General features: G+C 50.1%; 1 protein-coding gene across 2 annotated transcripts in view; it reads left to right on the top strand.

Annotated features, from left to right (window-relative positions):
* Positions 1 to 6,030: 6,030 nt before the first annotated feature.
* The window catches only part of WT1 (WT1 transcription factor), a 50,793-nt gene continuing 33,146 nt past the window's right edge, over positions 6,031 to 23,677 (top strand). The window contains exons 1-4 of one of the 2 annotated variants that reach the window (XM_025266276.2): positions 6,031 to 6,621; positions 12,204 to 12,326; positions 12,744 to 12,846; positions 22,740 to 22,817. In XM_025266276.2, coding sequence (XP_025122061.1) covers positions 6,177 to 6,621; positions 12,204 to 12,326; positions 12,744 to 12,846; positions 22,740 to 22,817 — 749 coding nt within the window. In that variant the 5' untranslated portion in view covers positions 6,031 to 6,176. Of the gene's footprint in view, positions 6,622 to 11,896; positions 12,008 to 12,203; positions 12,327 to 12,743; positions 12,847 to 22,739; positions 22,818 to 23,677 lie in introns of those variants that run through there. The other variant, XM_044929310.1, reaches the window with a different exon arrangement.

The raw sequence follows: 23,677 nt of genomic DNA on the forward strand, positions 1-23,677 counted from the left end.
CTGCTGTGTGGTGAATAAATGAATAGAAATGAAAGGATAAGGATGCCCCTGCTGGAGATAAAGGGGAGACTATTCCTTTTTTCTGGTTGACTCCATAATTAAAAAAAAAAAAAGCTTCAGAGCAATCATTCTGAAAACAAAACAACAACAAAATGCCCTGCTTTTTGCCAAGATTTATGGACAGCCTTGGTTATGGGTTTTTCAAGCCACTGCTCCTTAAACATTTTATCGATTTTTGTCTTGGGTATACCTCTGCTAGGAATTCTGGCAATTGCCTTCCCTCGCTCCCCCACACCTCTTCTCCCAGTCGACCTCTAGTGAACACACATCCTTCTCCTGCTGACCAGCTGCATATCCGGGTTTGCAGACGAAGGCCCAGGTGGCTCTGCACTAATGGCTCATCCGTTATCTGTACGAAGAGCCAGTGCCTTTCTGAGCAGGTTTTTTTTTGTTTTTTTTTGAAGCTAAACATTCTATAGAAAGCAATGTCTTTTGTTCTTTATCTCTTCTTTCCTTATTCCTGTGCTTCTGATCAAATACATCCTTAAAAAGAAAAAACCTCTTTTCTGAATATTCCAAATGCAAACTGTTCAGATTTTTCCTTCCTGTCACACATTTTGAGCACCACAGTGCTAACAGGCTTCTCTAAAGAATATTCCCTTCGTGCCCTGCCATGGCCCCCATATTCCTTGCTTAACATTTGGATATTTTTACAACGTATTCAGTTTGAAAGATAATACTGATACCTTGTTTTATACGAACATTTATACACCAGGACCCTGGCGAGGGACTGAGTTCATTGGGATATTTTATGGCTTAATTCATCTGGATGATTTATATCTCGTTTTGTCTAAGTATTTATGCTAATAAATTTAACAGATTCCCCCTCACTGCCTGGTCCTTCGTTTTCTTCAGGGGGTCAAAGTGAGAGGAAAATAAAACAGCGTGTTACTAAAGAAAGAAGGAAGAAATTGGCACAACTGATTTAGAACACAAATACAATTACAACACAAATAACATCTCTGATTACAGTTAAGGTGGGGCAAGTAAAAAAAGAATCCTAGATTCAGATAGATTTCCGTAATTAAGCTATTTCTCAAAGGCAGAATCACAAAAGTGACAGAATATTTAGCAAGCTAATTTACTGAGGAAAGTTTTGTTCCTATATAATTAAATCCAACACTGAGGGAAAACTGACAACTATTAAATCGAGTGCAGCCTGGAGAGGGAAAGGGGATAAGATAAAATCCAATCTATAAAATATATTCCATTATCTTTTATAGGTTAAAAGAAATTCTTGGAAAGACTCTTCTAAGATGAGAAGATTTTAAGATTGTGTGAGGATATTTTTTTTTACAGGTGCAGAGTAAGTTCGGGTTTGTTTTTTTTTTTTTTTCCTTTCCCTCTTGGTTTTTTTTCTTTTCCCCATTTTTTTTTTTTTTTTCTCCTGTTGTTTGCAAAGTTGAATCTGGGGTCAGGAGTTCTAATTGTAACCTCAGACTGGAATTCCAGATGGTGCGCTCAGGACTAGAAGCAACTCTCAGCTCATCAATTTCATAGGCCTGCGTATCTGCTCTGGCCACGGCCCGGCCTCCATCCCCACTGTGGCATTAATGCAGAACAAATTGAGACATATCCTCTATATAATTAGTTCCAGAATTTAAAAAGATTTACGGTATAATAATAGAGGCAGCACTCCGGAATCCTTTCATTGGGGACTCGCTCGCGGTGGCATCAGAACAGACGGGTAACCCTGACCGCTTTAGACACTGCGAGCCGGGGGTGGAGGAAAGGGGAGTTTTGCTCTGCGTACCGGGTAGCGCGCACCGGTCCTGGGACCCCAAACCAACTGAGTCTGAACCGGAGATGGTGGATTGGCCAAAAAGTCCAATTAATTTTCAAATGAACGGAGGAAGCCGGAGGGTAGACAATAACAAAAGCCCTTCTCTTTTTTCTTTTTTTCAATTTAGATAAATGAAGCTGGGATTTCCACCGCCTGCGCGGGGATGGAAACCAGCCTAAGCGCCTTCCGCGGCCCGGGGTAGGCAGACTGCTAAGAGCTGGAGTCGGCGGGGAGGAGAGGAGCAGCGGTCAGACGCGTGGAGCTCGGGCACTGGCCTCTGCGCGAGGCGCTAAAATCTAGCGCTGGTTCCTCCCGCGCAGCCCACCACTCCTTTTTGCTGTTTGCGGCCCCGGGCGCGGGCAGGCGGCCCCAGCCCTTGACAGATCGCAGCGACTCGGTGTGTTTATTCAGTTGTCGGCGGCCGCGGGGGTGACGCCCGGAGCGCGGCTCCGGAGTACGGTCTGGTCCCTGGGGCCGCGGCTACAGGGCCAGGCTGGGCGCTTGGTCAGATCCAGTTGACAGCGCCGGGGTCAGAGTGGGGGTGGGGGTAGGGGTGGGAGTTAGAAGACCTCCCTCCCCCTCCCACTCAGCCTCGATTTTAAAATCTTGGCATAATTAAACCCCTTCCAGGCCAGGATGAACTTTACCAATGACACCAAAGCCACGTAGGTTTCCAGCATCTCCTTTCCTTTACTCCCCATTCCATTACTTCTAAAGAGGCAGAGGGTGGTGGGTTAAGTTCTGAGAGGAACCTGGGTTCCAGCTCGGTTTTGCCACTAATTTGTTCAATGTCCTTGGACAATAATAAGAAACTGTAACGTTCATCGAGGACGTAGGCCAACACAGTTTTCTGTCTACTCCTGAAGACCCCTTGAGGGGGGGTACTGATAACTCATTGTTCCATGTGACCACTAAGGAAACTGAGGCTCCCAGCGGCTACAGACCGCATCTATGATCCTCAAGCTGCTGGTTACCTGGTGGGGAGCTGCGATCCCTTTCTCTGTTCACCAATTACTTGCTCTGCACGCCACTGCACGCCACAGCTGCCTCTCCTCCCTCTGCCTGCGCCTCAGTTTCCTTTTCTGTAGAACAGGAGTTGAATTTCTAGCTCTGCCAATCGGTGGTTCAGACCACATCCTCTGCCAGAGGTCTCCTCGCTATCTGGGGTTGGGAAGGTGAGTGAGAGAAAGGAGTGGCCAGGTCTCCGCAGCCCTCAGATCCCTGGGACCTTGGGCGGGTCTCGAGCTGCCGGAGATGCCGCCGATCGCCCTGCCTGCTGGGGAGGGCAGAGGCTGGACCTTCTTTCCCACCAGACTGCCTGCCCAGCTCAGGGCACGGAGGCTAGCCCAGAGGGCGCGTCCGCCTGGGGAACCGCCGAGCGCCCGCTGAGGACTTTGTCTAGCGGAGGGAGAAGTGGAGAGCGTAAGGCACCGGCTGAGCGCAATAGTTTGCGGGTTTCCCAGGGTTGGCTCCGGGGCGCCTGGGCTCAGAGCACGGACGCGGGCGAGGCCGAGGGACCTTCGAAGACCTCATCTCGGGGAAGGCTGCGGCTTCGGATGCACAGCACTTATTTTTCTGCGCTGTGGGTTGCAGGGGATTCCTCCCATCGCTTCGGACTACAAGGTCGGGGCGAGGGGGTACCCCAGAGTCGAAATGGGGATCGCATCACTGCTTTTCCCTCCCTCAAGAATTTTCAGGCAACAAGTAGAGCCCTAAATTTCCTAGCCCCCCTCCCCTTCTTTTCACCTCACCCCCAGGCAAAAACTTTTTTCCCCCCTTAGAGTGTTAAGCGCCCTTGCTCTCTCTAGGATTCAAAACCACAAAAGGTCACAATCAAGCCACCCTTCTCCAAATACCCCCAACAAACTGCAAAGAATGATAAAAAAGAAATAATCTCAAGCTTTCCCGTTTAGAAGTGGAAATCCCTGGCTTTTCATAAATGGCTCGCTTTCCCTCACAGCGCTTGAGCAAGTCCTCCTGAAGAAAAAACGACTTCGAAGTATAAGTAAGAGCGAAGGGTGTGAGACTGAGGTTTGGGGCGTCCTAGGGGGCAACTTGGCCTGAGAAGTCTTATCGCGAGAGGCCTTTCTCCATCAAAAAGACATAAAGCCCATGTCCTCTGCCCAGCGCTGGAGCCCCGCTCAGGTTTACAGATGCGGCGTGCGGGAGAGGAGTGGGCGGCCCACAACGAGTGTGAGCGAGAAGGAGCTGGCCTCGAGAGCCTTTTCACTTCTTTAAAAAGAAAAAAAGAAAAAGCTTCTGAGCGCAAACTTCGAAAAGTCAGGCACCAAAGTCGCGCAGAAAGGTGTCCATCACTGCAAACGTGGTCCGGCCATCAAATGGGTAGTGCCTGTTCCCGACCTTTGCCCTCAAGGTTTCCTGCGCCTCCAGGACAAGCGACCTCCAGAGGAAGGACCTGTACTTAGCGTGTAGGTGCCACACACGCTGCGGGTCCGCGCCCAGAACTCCTGGCTTTTACTTAGTGCGAATTAATTAAAACCAAAGCTCCTTGTGAGTAAATCAAGGCTTTAAAAACGCCCAGGTTCTTTATAAAACTGCAACCACCTTGATTGTTGCTTCACATGGGCTTGGCTGAAAATCTTCGGGCCCCATCCGCGGACAGTCTCGTGTCAGAGGCCAAGCGGCACCGGGCCGCTTCGCGCCCGGCGCTCCTGGCAGTCCCAGGTTGCGCCGTCGCCGCTGCCTCCTGGGCGTTTCCACGCGCCCCTGAAGCGCACTCCAATCCAGATTCCCGGCGCTTCTAGCCTAGGGTCTCTTTTCCGATAGAAGCCGACTATTTTAGAAAAACCAACAAAACTAAACAAAACCTCAAACACCTGTTCTGGGGCGCGGGACTCCCAAAGAATGACTAGGTAGAGCCAGGAACCTGATTTGGCTGCGCCAGGCTCTGGGAGCTCCCAACGGTAAGAACCCTGCCTTGGGCCGCTTGAGGTTCTCCGTCCCCTTAACCTGGCTTGTGCCTCTTGGGCAGTCACCGCGCATCCAGAGTGGTACTCCCGACTGGAATGAGCGGAGGCAGAGCTCAGCAGGAGCCGCTCCGGGAGCCAATCTCACCTCCGAGGACTTGTATCCAAACCTTCCTCACCCCCTACCCTCCACACTCGGCGCCAGGATTCTCCAACCGGAAACTGGGCATTTCCCTACGAGTTTTCTTTCCTCCCAAACTAGCCGCCATTCTGTTTTCCCGAAAGGGAGATGAAGTGTCGCTGGCACCGATTGCAGGTACGCGGAAACCGCCCTTCTCTGGGCGCAAACCTCACCATGTCACCAGTCAATGGAATTACGCTCCGTTTATTAAATTGATGCAACCTCCAGGTCACCCACCTACGCCTGAGTCTGGCCTCTGGAATCCACAAAAAGCCACCCCACTCCCCAGTGACTCTGAGATTATGACCACCAGTCCAGTCTGACGGCTCTAGAAGCAAGAGCCGGACTCGGGGGCGCAAAGCAAGAAATTCTCCTTTTTGAAGTCCAGGAAAAGTTCTCTGCAGCTACTCCGAAGTTCCGCCCTCGTGGAGCCCCCTGCCCCTCCCTCCAACCCGCCCTCCCCGATTAACAACCCCATCCCCACCCTCACCACACAGGGATGCAGGGGGGACATTCCCTGCTCACCTGAAGCGGCTCGCCAGTGCCCCGAGGCGCCCACACTCGCGAAGGCCGAGAAGGGGAGGTGGGGGGGAGGCCTGTGTCCCACAGGCCAGCGGAGAGCGCGTGGCAGATAGGAGAGGAGGGTGTCTCTGAGAGGGACGCTCCCTCTGGCCCGCCCCCCACCCCCACTGCGAGGACGCCCCCAAGGAGTCGCGCGCCCTGCCTGGATCCGCTAGGGCTGCGGTGTGAATGGAGCTGCCGCGAGTCCTGACTCCTCCTCCTCCCCCGCCGCCGGCCCCTCTTATTTGAGCTTTGGGAAGCTGGGGGCAGCCAGGCAGCTGGGGTAAGGAGTTCAAGGCAGCGCCCACACCCGGGGGCTCTCGCAACTCGACCGCCTATCCGCTCCCCCCTTCCCTCCCTCCCTCCCACTCATTCACTCACCCACCCACCCAGAGCCCGGACGGCAGCCCAGGAGCCGGGGCCCCGCCGCCTCCTCGCCGCGATCCTGGACTTCCTCCTGCGGCAAGAGCCGGCGTCCACGTGTGCCCCGGAGCCGGCGTCTTCGCACACGCTCCGGCCCGGGCCTGGGTGCCTTCAGCAGCCCCAGCTGCCGGGGATCCGGGGTCCGGAAGGCATCTGGGCCAAGTTAGGCGAGGCGGAGTCGAGCGCTGAGCGTCTGCAAAGCCGGAGGGCCCGCGGAACGTCCGGGGTTGAGTCACAGCAGATGGGCTCCGACGTGCGGGACCTGAACGCGCTGCTGCCGGCCGTACCCTCGCTGGGCGGCGGCGGCGGTTGCGCCCTGCCCGTGAGCGGCGCGGCGCAGTGGGCACCGGTGCTGGACTTTGCGCCCCCGGGCGCCTCGGCTTACGGGTCCTTGGGCGGCCCTGCGCCGCCGCCGGCTCCGCCGCCACCCCCACCGCCGCCGCCGCCTCACTCCTTCATCAAACAGGAGCCGAGCTGGGGAGGCGCGGAGCCGCACGAGGAGCAGTGCTTGAGCGCCTTCACCGTCCACTTCTCTGGTCAGTTTACCGGCACGGCTGGAGCCTGTCGCTACGGGCCCTTCGGTCCTCCTCCGCCCAGCCAGGCGTCGTCCGGCCAGGCCAGGATGTTCCCCAACGCACCCTACCTGCCCAGCTGCCTCGAGAGCCAGCCCGCTATTCGCAACCAGGGTAAGCGGGCTGGGGAGCGCCCCCTACACGCGGGGCGGTGGCGGCTGGGCTGTAACCGCGCGCCGGCACTCCCCTGTCCTACCCCTTCCCTGACCACAGCTCTTACCCGATCGCCTCCCCAAGGACTGTGAGGGTAGAGGAAGCCGCAGCTGGGGGAGACAGGAGGCCCGGGGAGAGGAGGAAGTCCACGGCGTGGGTTCCCGACATCCTCCAGGGCGGGGAACCGGACCCTTCGCTTGAGCCGGGAGGTCATCTGGGGGCCCTTGGACCCCAGGAAATTCTCAGATCCCCGTGGGGATGGGAAGCGGGAACCCGTTCAATGCCTGGCTCTACCTCGGGAAGAAGTTTTGTCGCCTAAGGCACCACCAAACTGTCGGCAAGCATTGGCGTTTTAAGACCCTGGATTCGGAGTGGGACCAGCGCGTGGTGAGCAGCCTTTGCTGCGTCTGCCCGCCAAAAATGCCAGGAGCCCATCTGGCCCTAATGGAGGCACCATAAGTACCTTGGAGCCCTAGGATGAGTAAATGAATGAGCTGGGGACAAAATAGTGGCTTTCCTAGATCCATGTCCCTGTTTGCGTTTGGCTCCAGTGTATAGTAGTGTATAAGTGGATAGCTCCTGGGTGCCAGGTCAGGTGCTGCCACGCGGGCTCCAGGGCTGGAGGAGAACCCCGTTTATCCGATTCCAAACCCTGCGCGACGGGGTCCTACCACAGGCGATGAAATGAGGCCAGAGCGCCGGCTTCCTTCCAGCCCGCCTCAGGCGCCTCCTAGTCGTTGAACCCGGGTTGTAGCTGGAGAAAGGTTTTTGCAAGACTTGAAAGTTAAAACAAAGAAAGAGGTTTATTTTCCGTTTTCAGTCCTCATACAGCAAGGGACACAGCCGTAGGTTTCTCATCTTGAGCCGTCGCCGGCTTTTTCTCAGGGACCAAAGTAGAATCAATTACGCCGAACTTCTGCATTTTATTTTGTTTATTAGACATATGCGCTGTTGTCAACCTAAACCAATTCTGGTTGATTCGATGTTTTAGAAAATGCTTTAAAAACGCAGGAACGGATGCTTTTCCTAGAGCAAAAATTCGCTCGGGCCTAGGACTAGTGTGTTTCTGGAATGCTTGGGTTGGGAGCAGAAGAGTGCGTTCTGTTTGCAGGAGGTGCTGGGGCGCCCAAGGAGCGCGGAAGAAGGGCGGTGTTCTTCGCGCCTTCCCGCGCAAGTTCTAAACGCGTATCTTCTTTCGCGCGACCCTATTCACACCCAGCCGAGAGCACCTGGCCCGCCAGAAGCCCTGGCGAAACCGAAACCACCCTCCTCTCTTCGTTCGGGGAATCTGGGATCCATGTCCTGTGGAAAACCTCAAACCCACCCATGAGGTCCCTCCACTCTAAGTCTTTCGTAAAGGAAAACTAGTGTTTGGAACTCATGGAGTATTGGAACAGCTCAGTGAGGATTGCAGTCTCTTGTTCTCTGATCGTACCACCTCTAATTAGCACGTTGGTGTAACCTTTGGTAAATCTCCAGATCTCAGTTTCCCTATCTTGTAAGAGAGCCAAGATGCCCAACCTGATGTCTGACTCTGGTTTGAAGTTCTATGTCACATAAATCCGCCCCCGCCCCCCAACCGGGATTCTAAACACAGAAGGCAGCAGCCGCTTAAACGTGGTTGGACCTAAAAGGGCAAGACTGGCAGGCAGGTGTATGAGGTGAGTGAGTCTCTGGTAGTGAGCTATTTGAAGACACCTTAGAAACCATTTAAGTACCCCGTGTGCAAAATACCATTATCATTTTGAGTCCATCTAGGTTCTGTAGGGTTTTTGGAACCAGGACTCTGTGGCTTTGGTTGGGTCCTTGTGTCCAAACTTCTACAGGGTCATCTGATGCCCAGAATTCCATCAACTCAAGTCTCAGGGTTGAGACTGTGGGCTTCCTAGCCAGCCAGCACTACACGTAAGGGGAAAAATCTCAATTCCTCTCTAGAGGATAGGCCTGAGATGTCAAAGAGAAGGGTATTGGGAGCTGGGGACCACGACTAATAGGTAAAGGAGCCTCCCCCCGCCCCAACATCCTGGGAAATTGCTCAGTAGAGAGGCCACAGACCCAGGCCACAGCCTGTAAGCTGGTTCCTGTCTTTAGGCTTGGGTTTTCTCCTGTGGTAAAAACATAAAGGGTCATGCTTGCCCAGTCTCTGTAAGTCACTTGGCAGCTGGGAGTTGGGGTGGGATGTCAGAAGCCACTCATGGCTCAGCCCTGGTGTTGTCAACCAGATTGGGCCCTGAGATTTCAGATTTATTCTCTTGATTTCTGGGCTTCCTGCAGCTCCCCCAGGAATGCAGAGTCTTGGCGGGAGGCTTGAGTTGGGGAAAGCAAGGGCAAGAGTTCCTTCCCCACAGCCCATCAGCTGGCCAAGGCCAGTTCCAGGGGAGAGGAGTCAAGATTCTGGATCCCAGTCTCTAGGCAGGGCAACCTTTAATGGCTCAGGGGAGTAGACAATTGCTGGCACTCTTGCATATCCTCCCACTCCAAGGTATCATACCTCAGTTGGGGTTTTTTTGAGTTTCTTAAATATAATACCCGGTATTTAATCTTTTTTATAAATACTCATTTAGGAAACATTTATTGAGCACTTATTCTGTGCCAGGCACTGGAGACTGAATGTTAAGAGAGAATGTCTTAGCCTTTGCAAGAAGCTCACAGCCTGACACTGGAGGAAATCTAGACTCTGAGATAAGGTGTCCAGGAGATCTCTCTCTGGCAGAACCTGGACTCAAACCCAGACCATTCTAGGTTATTTCAACCTCCGTTTCTGGGGATCTTGGCCCCCCTGTTGAGATGGATTTCCTCTTCCCTGCTGGACGGGCACCGAACCCACTGTAGTCTGTGTGAGACCGTTGGGGAATTTGTCAGGAGGGTGAGGACTTGCACTCCCAAATAAGTGCGAAGTTTGGGAAGGGAAGAGGAAGACTGCCTCAGAGTCTTGAGCGATTTCCCCAGCCACTCTGGCGCGCAGAACCCTGTCCCTGGAGGATACCTGGTTATCACTGGGCCACCTAGTGTCACACGGGGACACCAGCACAGCCCTAGGGCCAAGGACGCCCCCCTCGGGTCGCTTTGGAGAGGGTATTTCGTTGCTAGATAGCCTTCCCCATACGCTGCCGCTGCCACAGCTGCGGAGTCATCATTTTCAGCCCTTGGGGACCACCTTCCTGATTGAGCCTGCTGTGCCCTCCACCCGTCAGCTCCCGCTGGGGCTTGGCCCAGCCAGGCTGTTCCCGGACTCCTCCGCTGCGGCGGGCGGGGGAGAGAAGCGCAAAGCCTGTGTCGCTGCTCCACGCGGTCAAGGTTGCGCTGCTTTGCCGGGCCGAGAGGAACCGTGGGAAAGGCGCTACCTTGGCCGCTCGAGCCTCTCCCTCTAAGGCCTGTAACAATACAAGGAATCTTTGAACACGCTGTCCCCTTTGGCCGGCAGCTGTCCCTCCTCCGGCCCCTGGCCCCCAGCCCTCGCCTCCGCGCTCTCCGCGCTTGTCTCAGTGCAAGGCCCCGGGACCACGCGCTCTAATCAGTCCCGCATCCGATAAGCTAATTTAAAGGGCCCTCTCCCCTCTGTGAGGGCGCTTTTACCGATGTGCACCCCCTCTCCGGAGAGGGGGGGCCTTGGGAGCCTCGCGGGGCGCGGAGTCGAGGCGATCCATGTAGGAGCGGCCTCCCGCAACCCCTTGCCCCTCGCCGCGTACCGATGGTGGCGGGGGCCGCCTCCGGGGACAGCACGGTGCTCCGGCCACCGGCTCAGGAATGGAGAAGTGTTCATCTAGAGACAACTTCTTTGTCGCTGTTTCTCCTCTTTATTTAAAAAACAGTTCTTTCAAAATTCGGCCTTCCCCCTGTAAAACTGGGCGCTCCGAGCCAAATTTCCCTTGTCAGCTGATTGGTAGGCCTCAAACAGCGCGGCCTCCGTTTCCAAAAGGAAGTGCCTGGAAGCGCCAGCGTGCTCACCCACTCCTGACAGCTAGCGGGCCGGGGGTTATCTTTGCCCACTTAGCAGGCCAGAAATAGAGGCCTCTGGGGTCATGCAAATTGCTAAAGCTGGTGGCTTCTTAAGTTATCAACCTGTGGCGCCAACTGGTGCGAGAGACTTGTACAATTCGTTTAATAAGACCTGCTCCAACCTTCCCTCCGACTCTTTAACACACCACATTCCCCGAAGTGGACTGTAGAAGCTTGGTTATTGTTTTTGGCTTTTTTTTTTTTTTTTTGCGGGGTGGTGGGGGGGGCGTTTAAAAGACATGGGTATTACCTTTCACTGTTCAATCTAAGTCTTCAGGGACGTTTGTTGTAGAGCCCTGATTATGCCTGGGCCAAGAGTTGGAGAATGGGGGTTGTTTGACTCACCCCACTCCCAAGAATTGAGGAGGGGGCTGGTTGGAGGCTCAGCTCAGTGCAAGAGGCGGGGTCCAATGAGGGCGGGGTGGGGGGACTGGGTTCAGCCCAGTGGCCCTGCAGGGAGCCGATGTGAGCTTCTGGACTAATATGATTCCTCACTTGGCCAGGACCTCAGTTCAGAGACTACGGAGCCTGCGCACAGCAAAGGACCCCACCATTGGGTTCAGGACTCAGAACTGATCCTTATCTTAGCTGGAGGATGCTTTTCCCCCAGAGGCAGCTACAGTTTTGCAGAAGCCAAACTGTAATGTTAAATGTTTCAAGTACTTTGGTGACAGTAATCACAGAAGGAGACTACGTTTTATTCAACCACCAACACGTGTCTCCCCCCCCCCCCCCACCTTTGGAAAGCTGGGGAAGAATGCCGCGACATTGCCTTCGGTTTCTCGGCAGGGAAACTGAGGCATTGGACCCCGTGCGTACCATGTAGGGAAAGGGAGGTACACTGTCAGGCACACTCTGAAACAAACAGGTTTCCCGGCCTGGGACGCGAGGAAGTCGGCCCCTGCAATGATGGTCACAGTCCGCTCCTCAGGGCGCGAGCTGGGTCCGAGGAAGGCGCAGGGTCGAGGCCTGCGGGCCCAACTTGAAAGGCCCCTTCTTTTTTTGCCCCTCACCAGCTTTCCCGAGGGCTTTGGGTGTCAGTGGTGTCGGGTCGTGCAGCCTCAGACAGATAACATTACTCAGTAATTACTCTCCCCCATTTAAAGCCCAGGCCGTTTAACTGGCCCCGAGTAATTAATGAAAGTTGGTGCGCGGGCCTCTGATTTACGGCTCCGAGTCAGCGCCGGGTCAGCCGAGCAGATCCATTTTGGTCGCCCGCCGCTGCCCCTGCGCGAGAACCACGCTGTTTTGTTTTGGGGGGAGAACGACTTTCTCCGCCGAGCGGCTGAAAGTTTTCATACTGGCGAGGTTCGGTGCAGAAGCCGCAGACGTCGTGAAAGACAAGGGCGTAAATAAATTGGGAAACTCTGGGGAGGTCTGGATTTTACTCTGGAAAGGGCGGGGAGCATGTCCCGAGGTCACACTGGGCCCGGCTTCCCTGGGGGCTGATTGACTCGGGATCCGAATGCGGGGCTGGGTGCTTTCTGGTTCACAGGGTCCCTGACTCCCCGCTGACGCTGTTTCTCTCTCGGCCTCGTCCGCAGGATACAGCACGGTGGCCTTCGACGGGACGCCCAGCTACGGTCACACGCCCTCGCACCACGCGGCGCAGTTCCCCAACCACTCTTTCAAGCACGAGGACCCCATGGGCCAGCAGGGCTCGCTGGGTAAGCCGGGGTGGGGATGGGGGCCTTCTCCCCTTCTTCCATGCCACCCCTGCCTCCCCAGGACTTTCCAACTCACAGCAAATTGGGGAAGGGAGAAGAGGACAGCTAGAAGAATTTTAGAAATAGCCTAATCTCAAAAGAAAAGATTGTTTTCCCCCACTCCCTAGTCTGTTAGTTCCACTCCGCCGACACTGCGAATGTCCAGAGGGTCTTTTCCGTGTTCTGTGCGGTGACTGCTTAAAAAAGAAGGTAAAGGGAGAAGCTTAGCTCGCTGTGATCTGGACACCCGTCTCTCGGCACGGCCCCGGCATCCAGGCCCCCGTGCGCCCTGCACAGCCTGGGGGCACAGCCCCCGCCCGCGGCCCCGCACCCCCAGCCCTCAGCGCGCGCTCACCCGGCTCTCCTGGCTCTCTGCAGGGGAGCAGCAGTACTCCGTGCCGCCCCCAGTCTACGGCTGCCACACACCCACCGACAGCTGCACAGGCAGCCAGGCCCTGCTGCTGAGGACGCCCTACAGCAGGTAGGAAGGCGCTTCGCACCGGGTCTGGGTCCCCGCGACCCCAGAGGGGGCGCTCGAGCTGGAGGGCGGTATCCGCCGCCGGGCGGCCCCGCCTGCGAGTCCTGGAGGCCACGGGCGCCTCGAACCCACTGGGCTTCCTGAAGCAAATTAAAGCCCATCTCTTGGTTCCCATCTGAAAGACGTAGGTTTCCCGGTGTCCTGGTGGTCTTACTTTGAATATCAATGAGGGCGGTTACCGTTTGGAGCTGAAGAGCAGAACTTTGAGGATTTTATTTTTATTTTTTGGTAAGGGCTCTTTGCTAGGAGGACTTCAGCCTCCTCGGGATCAAGGATTAAACCCGGGGTCCACTCCCACCCAGTCAGCCAGTTTGTCTCCCTTTTCTAGCTCCCTCCTCGCGCGCTGGACACACTCGCCAGCCTTCTCTGGGACCGTTTCGAAGGCGCGTACACTCGGGCCACCAGCTTCTCCCCACCCCAGTCCCCCAGAGTCTCGGGTGCAGCAGCGCCCTGGGGGCGTCTTCCCCAGCGCCCCGCTGCCCCAGACTGGGTGCGGGATTGCAGGCGGGCGGCTGCGGTGCCTCCGGGGAGACAGCTCCAGTCCGCGCCCGCCCTTCTTCCTGATCCCGGGAGGCGGAAAACCAGCTTCTTCTCCCTCCAAGCTCTTTTCCTGCCCCTCGTGCCTCCTCTGCGCTTGCTCCACCCTCCACCTTCTCTTCCCCCAAATTTATTCTTCAACTTTGGGTGAACTTGGCCGGCATCCCGCGTCGCCGATAGGGTTGCCTAGTAACTACACCCGCCGGAGCCGGGAGGGAAGTGGCCGCTCGCGGCCTTCTGAGGCCGGGGATTGGGCGCGCATTACCTCATTTTCCACCCCTACCCCCGACCCGGTGCTGCGGGGATCCTGATACCGACTGCCCCAGACTCATCTCCATCTTCCCTCCCCTCCTTTGGAAGACCCGGGGCTGACGTCAAGGGAAGGAGGTAGTGAGGTAATGAAGGAAGGAAAAGCGCCTGCCCTGGGAGATTGGTGGAAGGAATGGCCGCGCCTGGGGGCCCTCCAGTCCCACAGGTGGAGGAGGGGAAGGGGTCTTCGTTTCCGAGCTCGCAGCGGCTCATCCCAACCCCGACGCCCCGGAGTATTTAGGAAACCGAGACTAGAACACTGGTCTGATTCTCTCATTCTGGGGAAGGACTGGGTCCAGCCCACCTACTTCTCTAGGCCTAGAGTACACAGACTTCGGAAACCTTTCCTTTTGACTGGGGAAATCCGGCATATCTAATCTGATCTTGGATTCAAGATCACGTTTTGTTATTTATTTTTTTCTTTTTTTACGACCGACCTCCACTAGATTTTTTTTTTTAAGAGAGGGCAGGGAAAAAAAAAAAAAGCATGCAGTTTGCCCAGGTTCAGAAAGATTTCCTGGAGAAGGGCATGGCAACCCACTCCACTATTCTTGCCTGGAGAATGAGGAGTCTTGTGGGTTACAGTTCATCGGGTAGCAAAGAGTCAGGACACGACTGAGCTACTAACACTTGCTCAGGTAGAGATTGAATGATCACACCTTCTCACCCTCCTGTCTCCCTCCCTAGCTGGTAGAACCCAGTTCTGTTCTTGGTACAGCAGGCTCCGGGATCTGCTCCTGGCAGACATCTCCGCACTTGCCCTTGGTGGTTCAGCTCACTGGAATAGGTACAGAATCTGAAATCTCTGTTGTAAAGCACCTCCCCAAGCAAAACTGAGATAATGGGATCATTGTCATCTTTTTTAAGGAGCTGCTTCTGCCTGTTTCCAGATTGGCATTGCTCTTATTCTAGCCTTGGGGTGGGACGGGCTTTGGAATGGTTCCTGGTGGGATGACCTTGGCCCAGTCCTTCCTCCTTGGCTCCTGGTTGGTGCCTCACCCCACGCAGAGAGGAAGACCTTGATGCTGGAATGGGTGCTGTTTAAATGGGCTGGGATACCTCCTTGGAGGTTGGGGACTGGGGGGCTTTGGAGTCTGATTCAGAAGTGACACAGCTACACACGTTTCTTACTCCCCCCTCTTCCAAGCCTAAGTCCACCCTGTGGGTCTCTAAGAAGGGACAGAACAGCCTAGAAAGGAGTCAGGGATAAAGTGATCACAACCTCTGGCTTAACAGCAGTTCTCCAAACTGAGTCCCTGTGGTGGATTTTGACTTTCGGCTGAATTTGTGGTTGCTATGAAAGTAGGAAAAGTCACTTGGATTGCATTTTATACATAAAAATTTCACATTTTCTAATCCATCTTCTAACTGGCTGCTGTATAAAGCACTTTTGTCAGGTTCATCTTTCAGAGTTATTTGCCTATTCCTTTCTTCTTTCTACATAATTGGAACTTCTTTGCTCACTTTTGTATGAATGTCATAAAAATACCATTTTCTCTTGTTATAGAAAAATTTCTAAGTATTAACATTTCCTGAAAAAAAAATTTGTGACCCCTGTAGGAAAACTGCTCCCTTGAAGTTGGTGCTGCCTGAGTCTTTGAGGCGCCCTTGAAGTTGGTGCTGCCTGAGTCTTTGAAGCTCCATCCACCCTAAATTCACAACGTTTCTAATCACCTTTCAAAATCAGATACTTCCCCTGCAGTAATGATGAATATACAGGTGTAGGGATGTTTTAGAATATGTGCATCCACATTACTGCTGTTGTGTCATTTCCTTCTTTCTTACTTCTAAAAAAGTTTGAAAGGTTATTTAAATGCTTTTGTGAACACAGATTTTGAAAAACATAGGAAATACAACTAAACTTCAATCACTTAGATATTCAGTGGTTCTTCTACTGGTCTCTGGCTCTGTTCCCTTTTCTGTCTAAAATTGGGACCTCCTGGGAAAGGCTTGCTTGTATTTTTTGAATTTGTATTTTGTTTGCCTTGTTGCACTTGCTAAGGCAGCCTGCCGGGACTCTTTGCCCTGCCCTTCCAAAGCTGCTTCTGTCTCCCCAGTCTTGGGTTTAGTCTGGGGTTAGTGTATTTGGTATATACACTGACATTAAATAAGCACCACACAAGGTGAATTTGCTTTGAGAAAATTCTCAAAATTCTCTATTTGGAGAGAACTGTAAAGCGACTCCTCTCTTTCAGGTAACAGATCTGAGGATGTACAGCTGTATACAGATGTGATGAGTAGTGTATAAAAAATGACCCCAGTCTACTTATGGAAAGTGTTAAGAGATCATTTTCTCCATCCTTCTCTGCCCCCCTCACCCCTCATATTGAGGGTGGGCAGAGCTTATTCTGAAGGTCACTAAGGATTCTGGAGCCAGATTTCAGCCCTTCTGGAGCCCAAAGATCATGAGAGCCCCGATTACATAATCGCTAGGCTTTATTGCACATTTTATGCTGTGGCATACTGTGCTACAGCTTCACTCAACTGACTCATTTCATTCTTCTGATTACCTTTGAGGTCAATACTCCCATCCCCACCCTGCTAAAGAAGAGATAGATTCAGAGACTCAAAGTAACTTGCCCAAGTTACCTAGCAGTGAGAATCAGAACTAGGATTTGATTCTCAGTCTCTCTTGTCTTTAAAGCCCACAGGGTTTCCAGGTCACTCGCTGTCCTCCACCTGAAACATTCCCCTTGTATAGCACCTTTGCTAATAATTGATAAGAGCAAATGCTTATATAAGCTTACTACCTCCCAAAACCATTCTAAGCACTTAATCTTACATTTAATCTGTAATTAAATGTAAGACTTACATTTAATCTGAAACTTTTTGAGAGTTTCAGTAGGTTATCACCCCCATTTTGCAGGGGGGTAAACTGAGGCCCTTGGAGGTGAATTTGCTTGGTGAGACACAGTATGGGACAGAACAAGTGTGAGGCTCTGCATCCATCCTCTCTCCTGACACCCGGCTGCCTGTCCTGATGCTTAAGGGCGCTTTCCTTTCCAAAGGTGCTGTCTGCCCTAGGTCTTGCTCGAGGAAGGTCTTTATTCCTCACATCTGTGGAAAAAACCCCATTATCCTTTGGTTTTACCCATAGTTTTCAATCAAAATCGTTCTGTGGATCAGAGGCAGTATTTTCATCAGTCAGTATTGTAAGAGCTAACTTGAGCTTTCACTCCAAAAAGTCTTTAACTTACAAAGCCTCCGTCTTTCAAACTCCCGACTCCTCCAGCTTTGCCTTTACCAGTAGTGAGAACTACTGAAGTTCAGTCAAGGCTCCTAAAGAAACATGCTGAAAGGGCAGAGACCTTTCTCTTCATCCATCCAGACCTAGGGGGAGCAACAGCTTCCAGGGCCACTCTGATTTGTGCTTGCCCAGAACAAGGTCTCAGGGAAGCTGGGACCTCCATGCTCCTATGAGGGGAAGAGTAGTGAAGTCCAACTGCACTAAGCACAGTTTTCTCCTGATGTTGACCTACAACAGGCAGCTAGCAGGGCTTTGCCTACTCACCTCCCTTGAATCCTCTTCCACAAGTCCCCTCTCTCCTGCTGCTTGCCGAGCCCCTTAAAGCCAGCAGTCCTTGACCATGCCCATTTCATGGGTTGATTCTCACAGCTACTTTGAAAAGGAGTTCTGGGCCTGAAAAATATTCCCACACACACTAATCTTTTTAGACATTATCGTTTCCTTTTCATTTTGTTCTTTTACTAGGTTTGCGTATACATTTTTAGTAACTGTGCTACCAATGTAAACGAGAATGCTTATTTCCTTTGGCCACTTGTCAGGTAAAACTTCAAATGCAGAAGCGGTAGTTGCTGATTTGAATACTTTTGATTGAATGGTGACGATTCACTAGTGATGAAGTTGACAGTGGAGAAGTTGACAGTGGAGTCTATTACCATACAGATTGTCTTTCATGTGAGAGAAGCTTCTAGCGGCTTATAGAGCTTCTGGGGAATCCAGTCAGTGGGAAGTACATGATCTACCATTTAGGTTGGCCTTCAATGTAGAATTAAATCAGAGAAGAGCACTCACCTGAAGAAATAAAATCATAATTAATAATGTTTCTTTTTACATGTACGTCTACAAATACTTGATATGCTGTACAAGCTTCACTTAAGACAATACTTGTCTCCCATATAGGTAGACATGAAGGCAGAAAGTCTGAAGTGGTTTCCAGGGTGGTGGGCAGTGTTATCAAAGAAAGGTTTGACTTGAACTTGTCTCCAGGGAGCGGGAAAAACCTAGTTTCAAATATTCCTGCAACTTTTGTGCTGATCAAGTGTTTATGAATAGAAGTTAAAGCCCCGGTGGGTTTTTCTTTGGTTCACTGGTGAGCTAGAGAGAAATGACAATACCAAGAGATTGACTGTAAAATGATTATTCACCATGGCCTGCTGGGCAGAAATTATTGAACAGGCCGCCTCCATGGTGCCTCGGAGGGAAGAACGCAGGAAAAGGTCTGCATGGAAATTTGGCTGCAGCCTCTGTGCATGGGCCTTGGTTATCAGGTAGAAGTTTGGGGCAAAGCTATTACAGAAAACTCTGGGAACATGAATTCTGAGCACAGATGCCACTTACATGTGCCTTTTTCTTATTGGGAATTTTTTTTTTTTTCACCCCGGGAAACACTTTTCTTCCACCAAGATGCTGGTTTGCCAGCTGATAACCATCTGGCAGGGGGCTTCCTTGGTGGCTCAGTGGTAAAGAACCTGCCTGCAGTGCAGGAGACGTGAGTTTGATCCCTGGATCAGGAAGATCCCCTGGAAAAGTAAATGACAACCCACTCCAGTACTCTTGCCTGGGAAATCCCATGGACAGAGGAGTCTGGTGGGCTGCAGCCCGAGGGGTCACAAAGAGTCAGACACGACTCAGTGACTAAACAACAACCGCCGTCTGGCAGAGGCAACTCCGGTCATAATCAGTCTTCAGCAGCCCTATTCCAGTGGCAAAAAGAATGTTTCTACCTCATTCTTCTGAATATACTTAAACACACTTAAAGATGAAAATGTACTTGAATTACACATGCATTTGAAGAGTGAGGGAGTTCTGGTCCAGATAATAGCAGAGAGCTTTTCTCTTCCTTTCTTTTTGTGCAGAGGTCGAGAACTCAGTAATCCTGCAGTCCAGGCCAAAACAAACTCTATATGATCTACTACTGATTTCCTTTTAAGTTCCCCTTTTTGCTAGGACTGACTTCCTTTTATTTTACTCCAACTTGCATTAATCCCAGTTATAGAAGTTTCTTTCCTCTCTCCCTTGCTTCCAACTTCAAACATTTCTCACATAGGAAACAAGTAACTTTTTTTTTTTTTTAATTTCAAGATCTACTTGAAAGAAAATATAAAAGACACCATGACCATATATTTTGGAATGTATTTTGGCAGCCGGCAATTTCAGGGTTCCTTTCCGAGCAGACAGAGTTAGATGGGGAGCTGAAATGCCTACGTGACCACTGTGGTCGCTGTGAGCCAAACCACCTGCTTATCTGATCTCCTCTGGGAATGAGGTGGTCCACACCTCCAGTGGTTATTTAGTAATTAGATGCTTTGTTTGCCAGGGGTCATATATTCCTTAACTGGTGCTGCCTCTTTCTGTGGGTTTTCATGATGAGAGCTGGGTGTTGACCGATCGCCTGAAGAGATCAGAGCTTGGGCCTGGTATTTTTAGCTCAGATTCACATTTTGTCCTCTCCCAGCAGCAGCTATTGTCATTACTGTCATTGACTTCCAGTTGGAAGATGGTGCCAACCAAGCTGACTGACGGAGCCACTGAGGAGCCCCAGCCAGCAGAAGGCAGGATGTGGTTAAAGTTGTGCTCTGATTCTATGGCCAGCCTCAGGAAATCTATTTGGGTTTTTTTTGGTTTTTGCTTGGGAATTTTCTGAAAGCCCTTCTCCTTGGGCCCTTTCCACCTTCTCTCCTCTTAAGAGGATTTGCAGGCTGAACTGTCAGGACTACTGAAATCCAGCAGTGGGGGTCCTCCTGGGACCTTGGCACACTATCCTCTTTCACCTCCAGACTCCTGTCTGCACTATTATATTGTTTCTACTGTTGTTTAAATAGCAGTGAGAGAACAAGGCTCAGAACTCAAATAATGCCAAGAAGCCATTAAAGGGGCAGGGCAGGGTGGAGGTGGGGGCATCGGGCAGGTCAGCACTAGGCAAGTCTCTGAGCCTCTGTCCTCCTCTGATAAATGACGACCATAAGGCAGTCATAATTATGCCTGCCTCACAGAGTTGTGATGAATATTGGTGATGTGTGAGTGGACTGTACAAAATCTGATGGATTAGAAAAAGTGAAATATGTTATCTGTGTAGTCTTGAAAGAGTTATTGTCAGAGCTTCACAACATCCCTGTAAAGTTAGACTGATTGAGATTAAAATTCCCATTTAACAGATGAGAAAACTGAGGCGCAGAGACTTGAACTGATTTGCTCAAGGTCCTAAAACTTACAGAGGAACCCTGTTCAGTAGAAACATAATGCAAGTCATCTACTTAATTTGAAGTTTACCAGTAGCCACATTTAAAAACAGAAAATTTAAAAAATATTCTATTTAACCCCAAAAGCCCAACTCTTATTTCAGCATGTGGCACTCTCCATATTTCAGGTTCTAAACAGCCATGTCTCACTAGTGGCTACCTATTAAGCAGTGCAGTAGAGAGGATTTTCAAGCCCCCACTAGGAAGATACATATATAAGGCATAGATTCTATATTTAAGAAGGTTTGCTTTCTGGGGGCCAATAAAATGTACTTAAAAACTTATTTTCTCTTTAGGAATCTGTTGGACTTATTTTTTAAGTCTGTGAAAAAAATTCCAGAATCATAAAGTTAGATATTTGGGACTCATTGACCCATATGTTTAAACTCCTGTCACCCATCTTGCTTCTCAGACCTCTTGAAAATTACAGTGTTGTTAGTCTTATGCAAGGATGAAATAATTTCAGAAAGATCCCAATCCCAGTAGGACCTAGGAAAATTGTCATCTGGGGCTGAGTGATTTTAGTTGGTGAACAATTTTGAAAAAATCAGTGACAAAAACAGAGAGCTGCCTGGGGAATACAATGCCTGTTGGCTGAGATTAATGGCAAGATTAATAAATGGATTGCTTGATGAAAAGGCACAGGAGAACAAAAACCAGTAGAGATTGTGGAGGAGGCCGCTTATTAATGAACTGTCAGCCCAAAGAAAGTTCAAGAAACTCTCCTGTGTTAAATGCAGCAGGCTGGCACTTCTAATAAAAATTGGGGTCCTTCAGGAATTAATTACACTGGCCTTACAGCAAGAATTCGTGGAATTGCGAAATGTAGTGGCACAGACCAGCACCGGCCGCTGCTGCGAACAGAGAAGCTGCTGGAGAAACTAATCTTTTTTTTTTTTCATTGATATGTAGTATATTGTAGTAGCATAATAGCCAGTTGGACACGGGAATGAATGATGGGGTCCAGATAGGCACTGACTAATGAAACTGCACATACTTGGAGTTTGAAGTCACTTCACATTTCATATGTAAAATTCCCTCCTGGAATCTGACTTCCTCCTTATTCTCTGTGCCCGCCACTAAGGAGTTCCAAATAATTTTCAGAGTCATTCTATGAGAGGCAGATGGACTCTACTGTGATTTATCAAGCGATGTTGAGAGAGAGCACAGGGTTCATTTATTCCAAGGGATACATGCTGTTACTTCCCTCACCCCTCCACAGGTTCCCTGTTTGGCTGGCCTGACAAAACCTTCTCTTAATTAAACTTTGGCGTTGCCTCTGCCCGATGGATGAAGCAGCTCAAAGGAATGCGGTGACAAGGTGGAGATTGTCCAGAATTTGCGATCTGGTATCACACACATTAGATACTGAAAGCTTCTTACCTTCTTTCCCTTCTGCCAATGAAGGTGGAATGGAAATGGTCTGTAATGTGTTTAGACCAAAGGTTCCCAGACAAAACCATTCATCTCTTGGGCCTCAAATTTCATAATTAACCATTTTACTTCAGGACTAAATGTATCCCTAATAGAACTTGGCTATGTAGGAGATTTCTGGTGATCAGTTGGTATGTTAGTTTTCTAGGAAGGAGATAAATATGAAATTAATGAATTAGTAAAAATAAAAGCATGTAATAAAGATGTTGAGATATACCATGCCGGATACTTTTGAGAAGAGTGTTATTTTAGGAAATAAATGTGACAGCTCTTCTATAATGCATTTAGAGAAGTGTTTTAAGACATATGCAATAAACATGGTTTTAAAAGTTGTATGGAAAAAGAAGAGAATAATTTTTGGTTGGTTTATATGGTGATACAGTTTTCCTTTGGGATCTTAATGTAAATGATCAGCCATTGTTTCCCCTTATATAATAAAGGTCTGGGTTGGGGCCTTTGGAAAAAAAAACTCCCTTTGACTTATACCATGACCATAAAATTGATAGAGAATGATTCCTTGAGTTGTATCTAGAGTTTATCATCCTCTTCCTTCTGCTTGTCACATCCTTGAGTATTAGACCATCCATCACCCATCACTCTTTGACTTTTCAGGCCCTCATAATCCACATGATACTTATCCTTTTGATTAAAACAAGTTAATGGCCTTTTCACGAATAATTAATCTGCTGTCTTTCTACTTTCAGCTCCAGGCTTTTAACTTTAATGTTGAGCTATCCAGCCTGTGTTGCCTTTCAAAGTTTCACTCCCTTTAGCCTCTTCCCTTCAGAGGTTTAATACCTCTTTAGAAACTTCAGTGTTTGCTCTACTAGGGTTTTTTAAAGGCTTCCAAATTGTTCTCACATCCTTTCTTGCTGTGTGTGAAGTGAATGACATGGAGATCAGTGGGATGAAATGAAAATCATTTTAGACTCATGTATTCTGTCCATTCTGGAAAATGTGGAGGCTTTCACTGTAAAGAAAAGTTAAAAGTCTATTGCTTTTTGGGAAAAAAAATTGCACATATATATATGTTGTATACTATGAATTTCTAACTCTGGACGTTTTTCTGACAGTGACAATTTATACCAGATGACCTCCCAACTTGAATGCATGACCTGGAATCAGATGAACTTAGGAGCCACATTGAAGGGGTAAGTTCTCTACTCTGTTTCCCTTCAACAGTAACTTACACCTGTTTGAACCATTTTCAAGGTCCTTATTCCATGGGAAGACAGCACAATTGTAGAATAGGCGTGGCTCTCTACAGAATTAGGATGCTTGCCTCCTTCTCCCAGTTGGTCAGTTTTGTTCAGTATTAAATTTTTAGGAATATAGTTAGGGGATGTTTTTGCTTAGAATGAGTGGGTTGAGAATACTGGGAAAACTCCATATGGCCTTTCCTTATTGAATGTTTTAGAGTTCCTCAAAGTTGTGTCCATTCAACCTTGTTTAATATTTATGTTTTGCTTGTGATACCACTGAGGTTAATCATTACATCATCTTCCCGAGAAATGCTTTGAGTTTACAAAGTCCAAGATCTAAACTTGTATCTGAAGGTGATTTGGACCATCCAAAGTCAGATGTGGTCACACCTTGTTGCCTCAGGAGGCTTTTATCACATTTGATACACAACCAGAATACAGAGAACACAGCAGTCAAACATAGGTAGGGGCAATGCTTTGCACCTGGAAATGAAAAAAGCAAGGTGGGACTTAACAGTAAAAGAAGTCACTTTCAGTTTTGAATCTGAGTGGATAGGCCGTCGGATACGACAGTCACGAAGCCCCTGTGGTCTAACAGGTACTCATCTGGGTCCCCTCATCCTATCTTCCCAATGGCATTATGATGCCTCCTGGGCACTGTTATCCTGTTTTTCAAAGAAGTTCGTCAAGCTCAGAGATTTAAGTAATTTCCCAAGCTCACATCATACCATGTGTGCGATAGAGCTGAGATTCCAAGTCCACTTCTGATTCCAAAGCAAAGGCTCTTTCCAGTCTCCCTGTGGGGCCTT

Source organism: Bubalus bubalis, chromosome 16, assembly GCF_019923935.1.
Source record: "Bubalus bubalis isolate 160015118507 breed Murrah chromosome 16, NDDB_SH_1, whole genome shotgun sequence".
NCBI classification, from domain to species: Eukaryota; Metazoa; Chordata; class Mammalia; order Artiodactyla; family Bovidae; genus Bubalus; species Bubalus bubalis.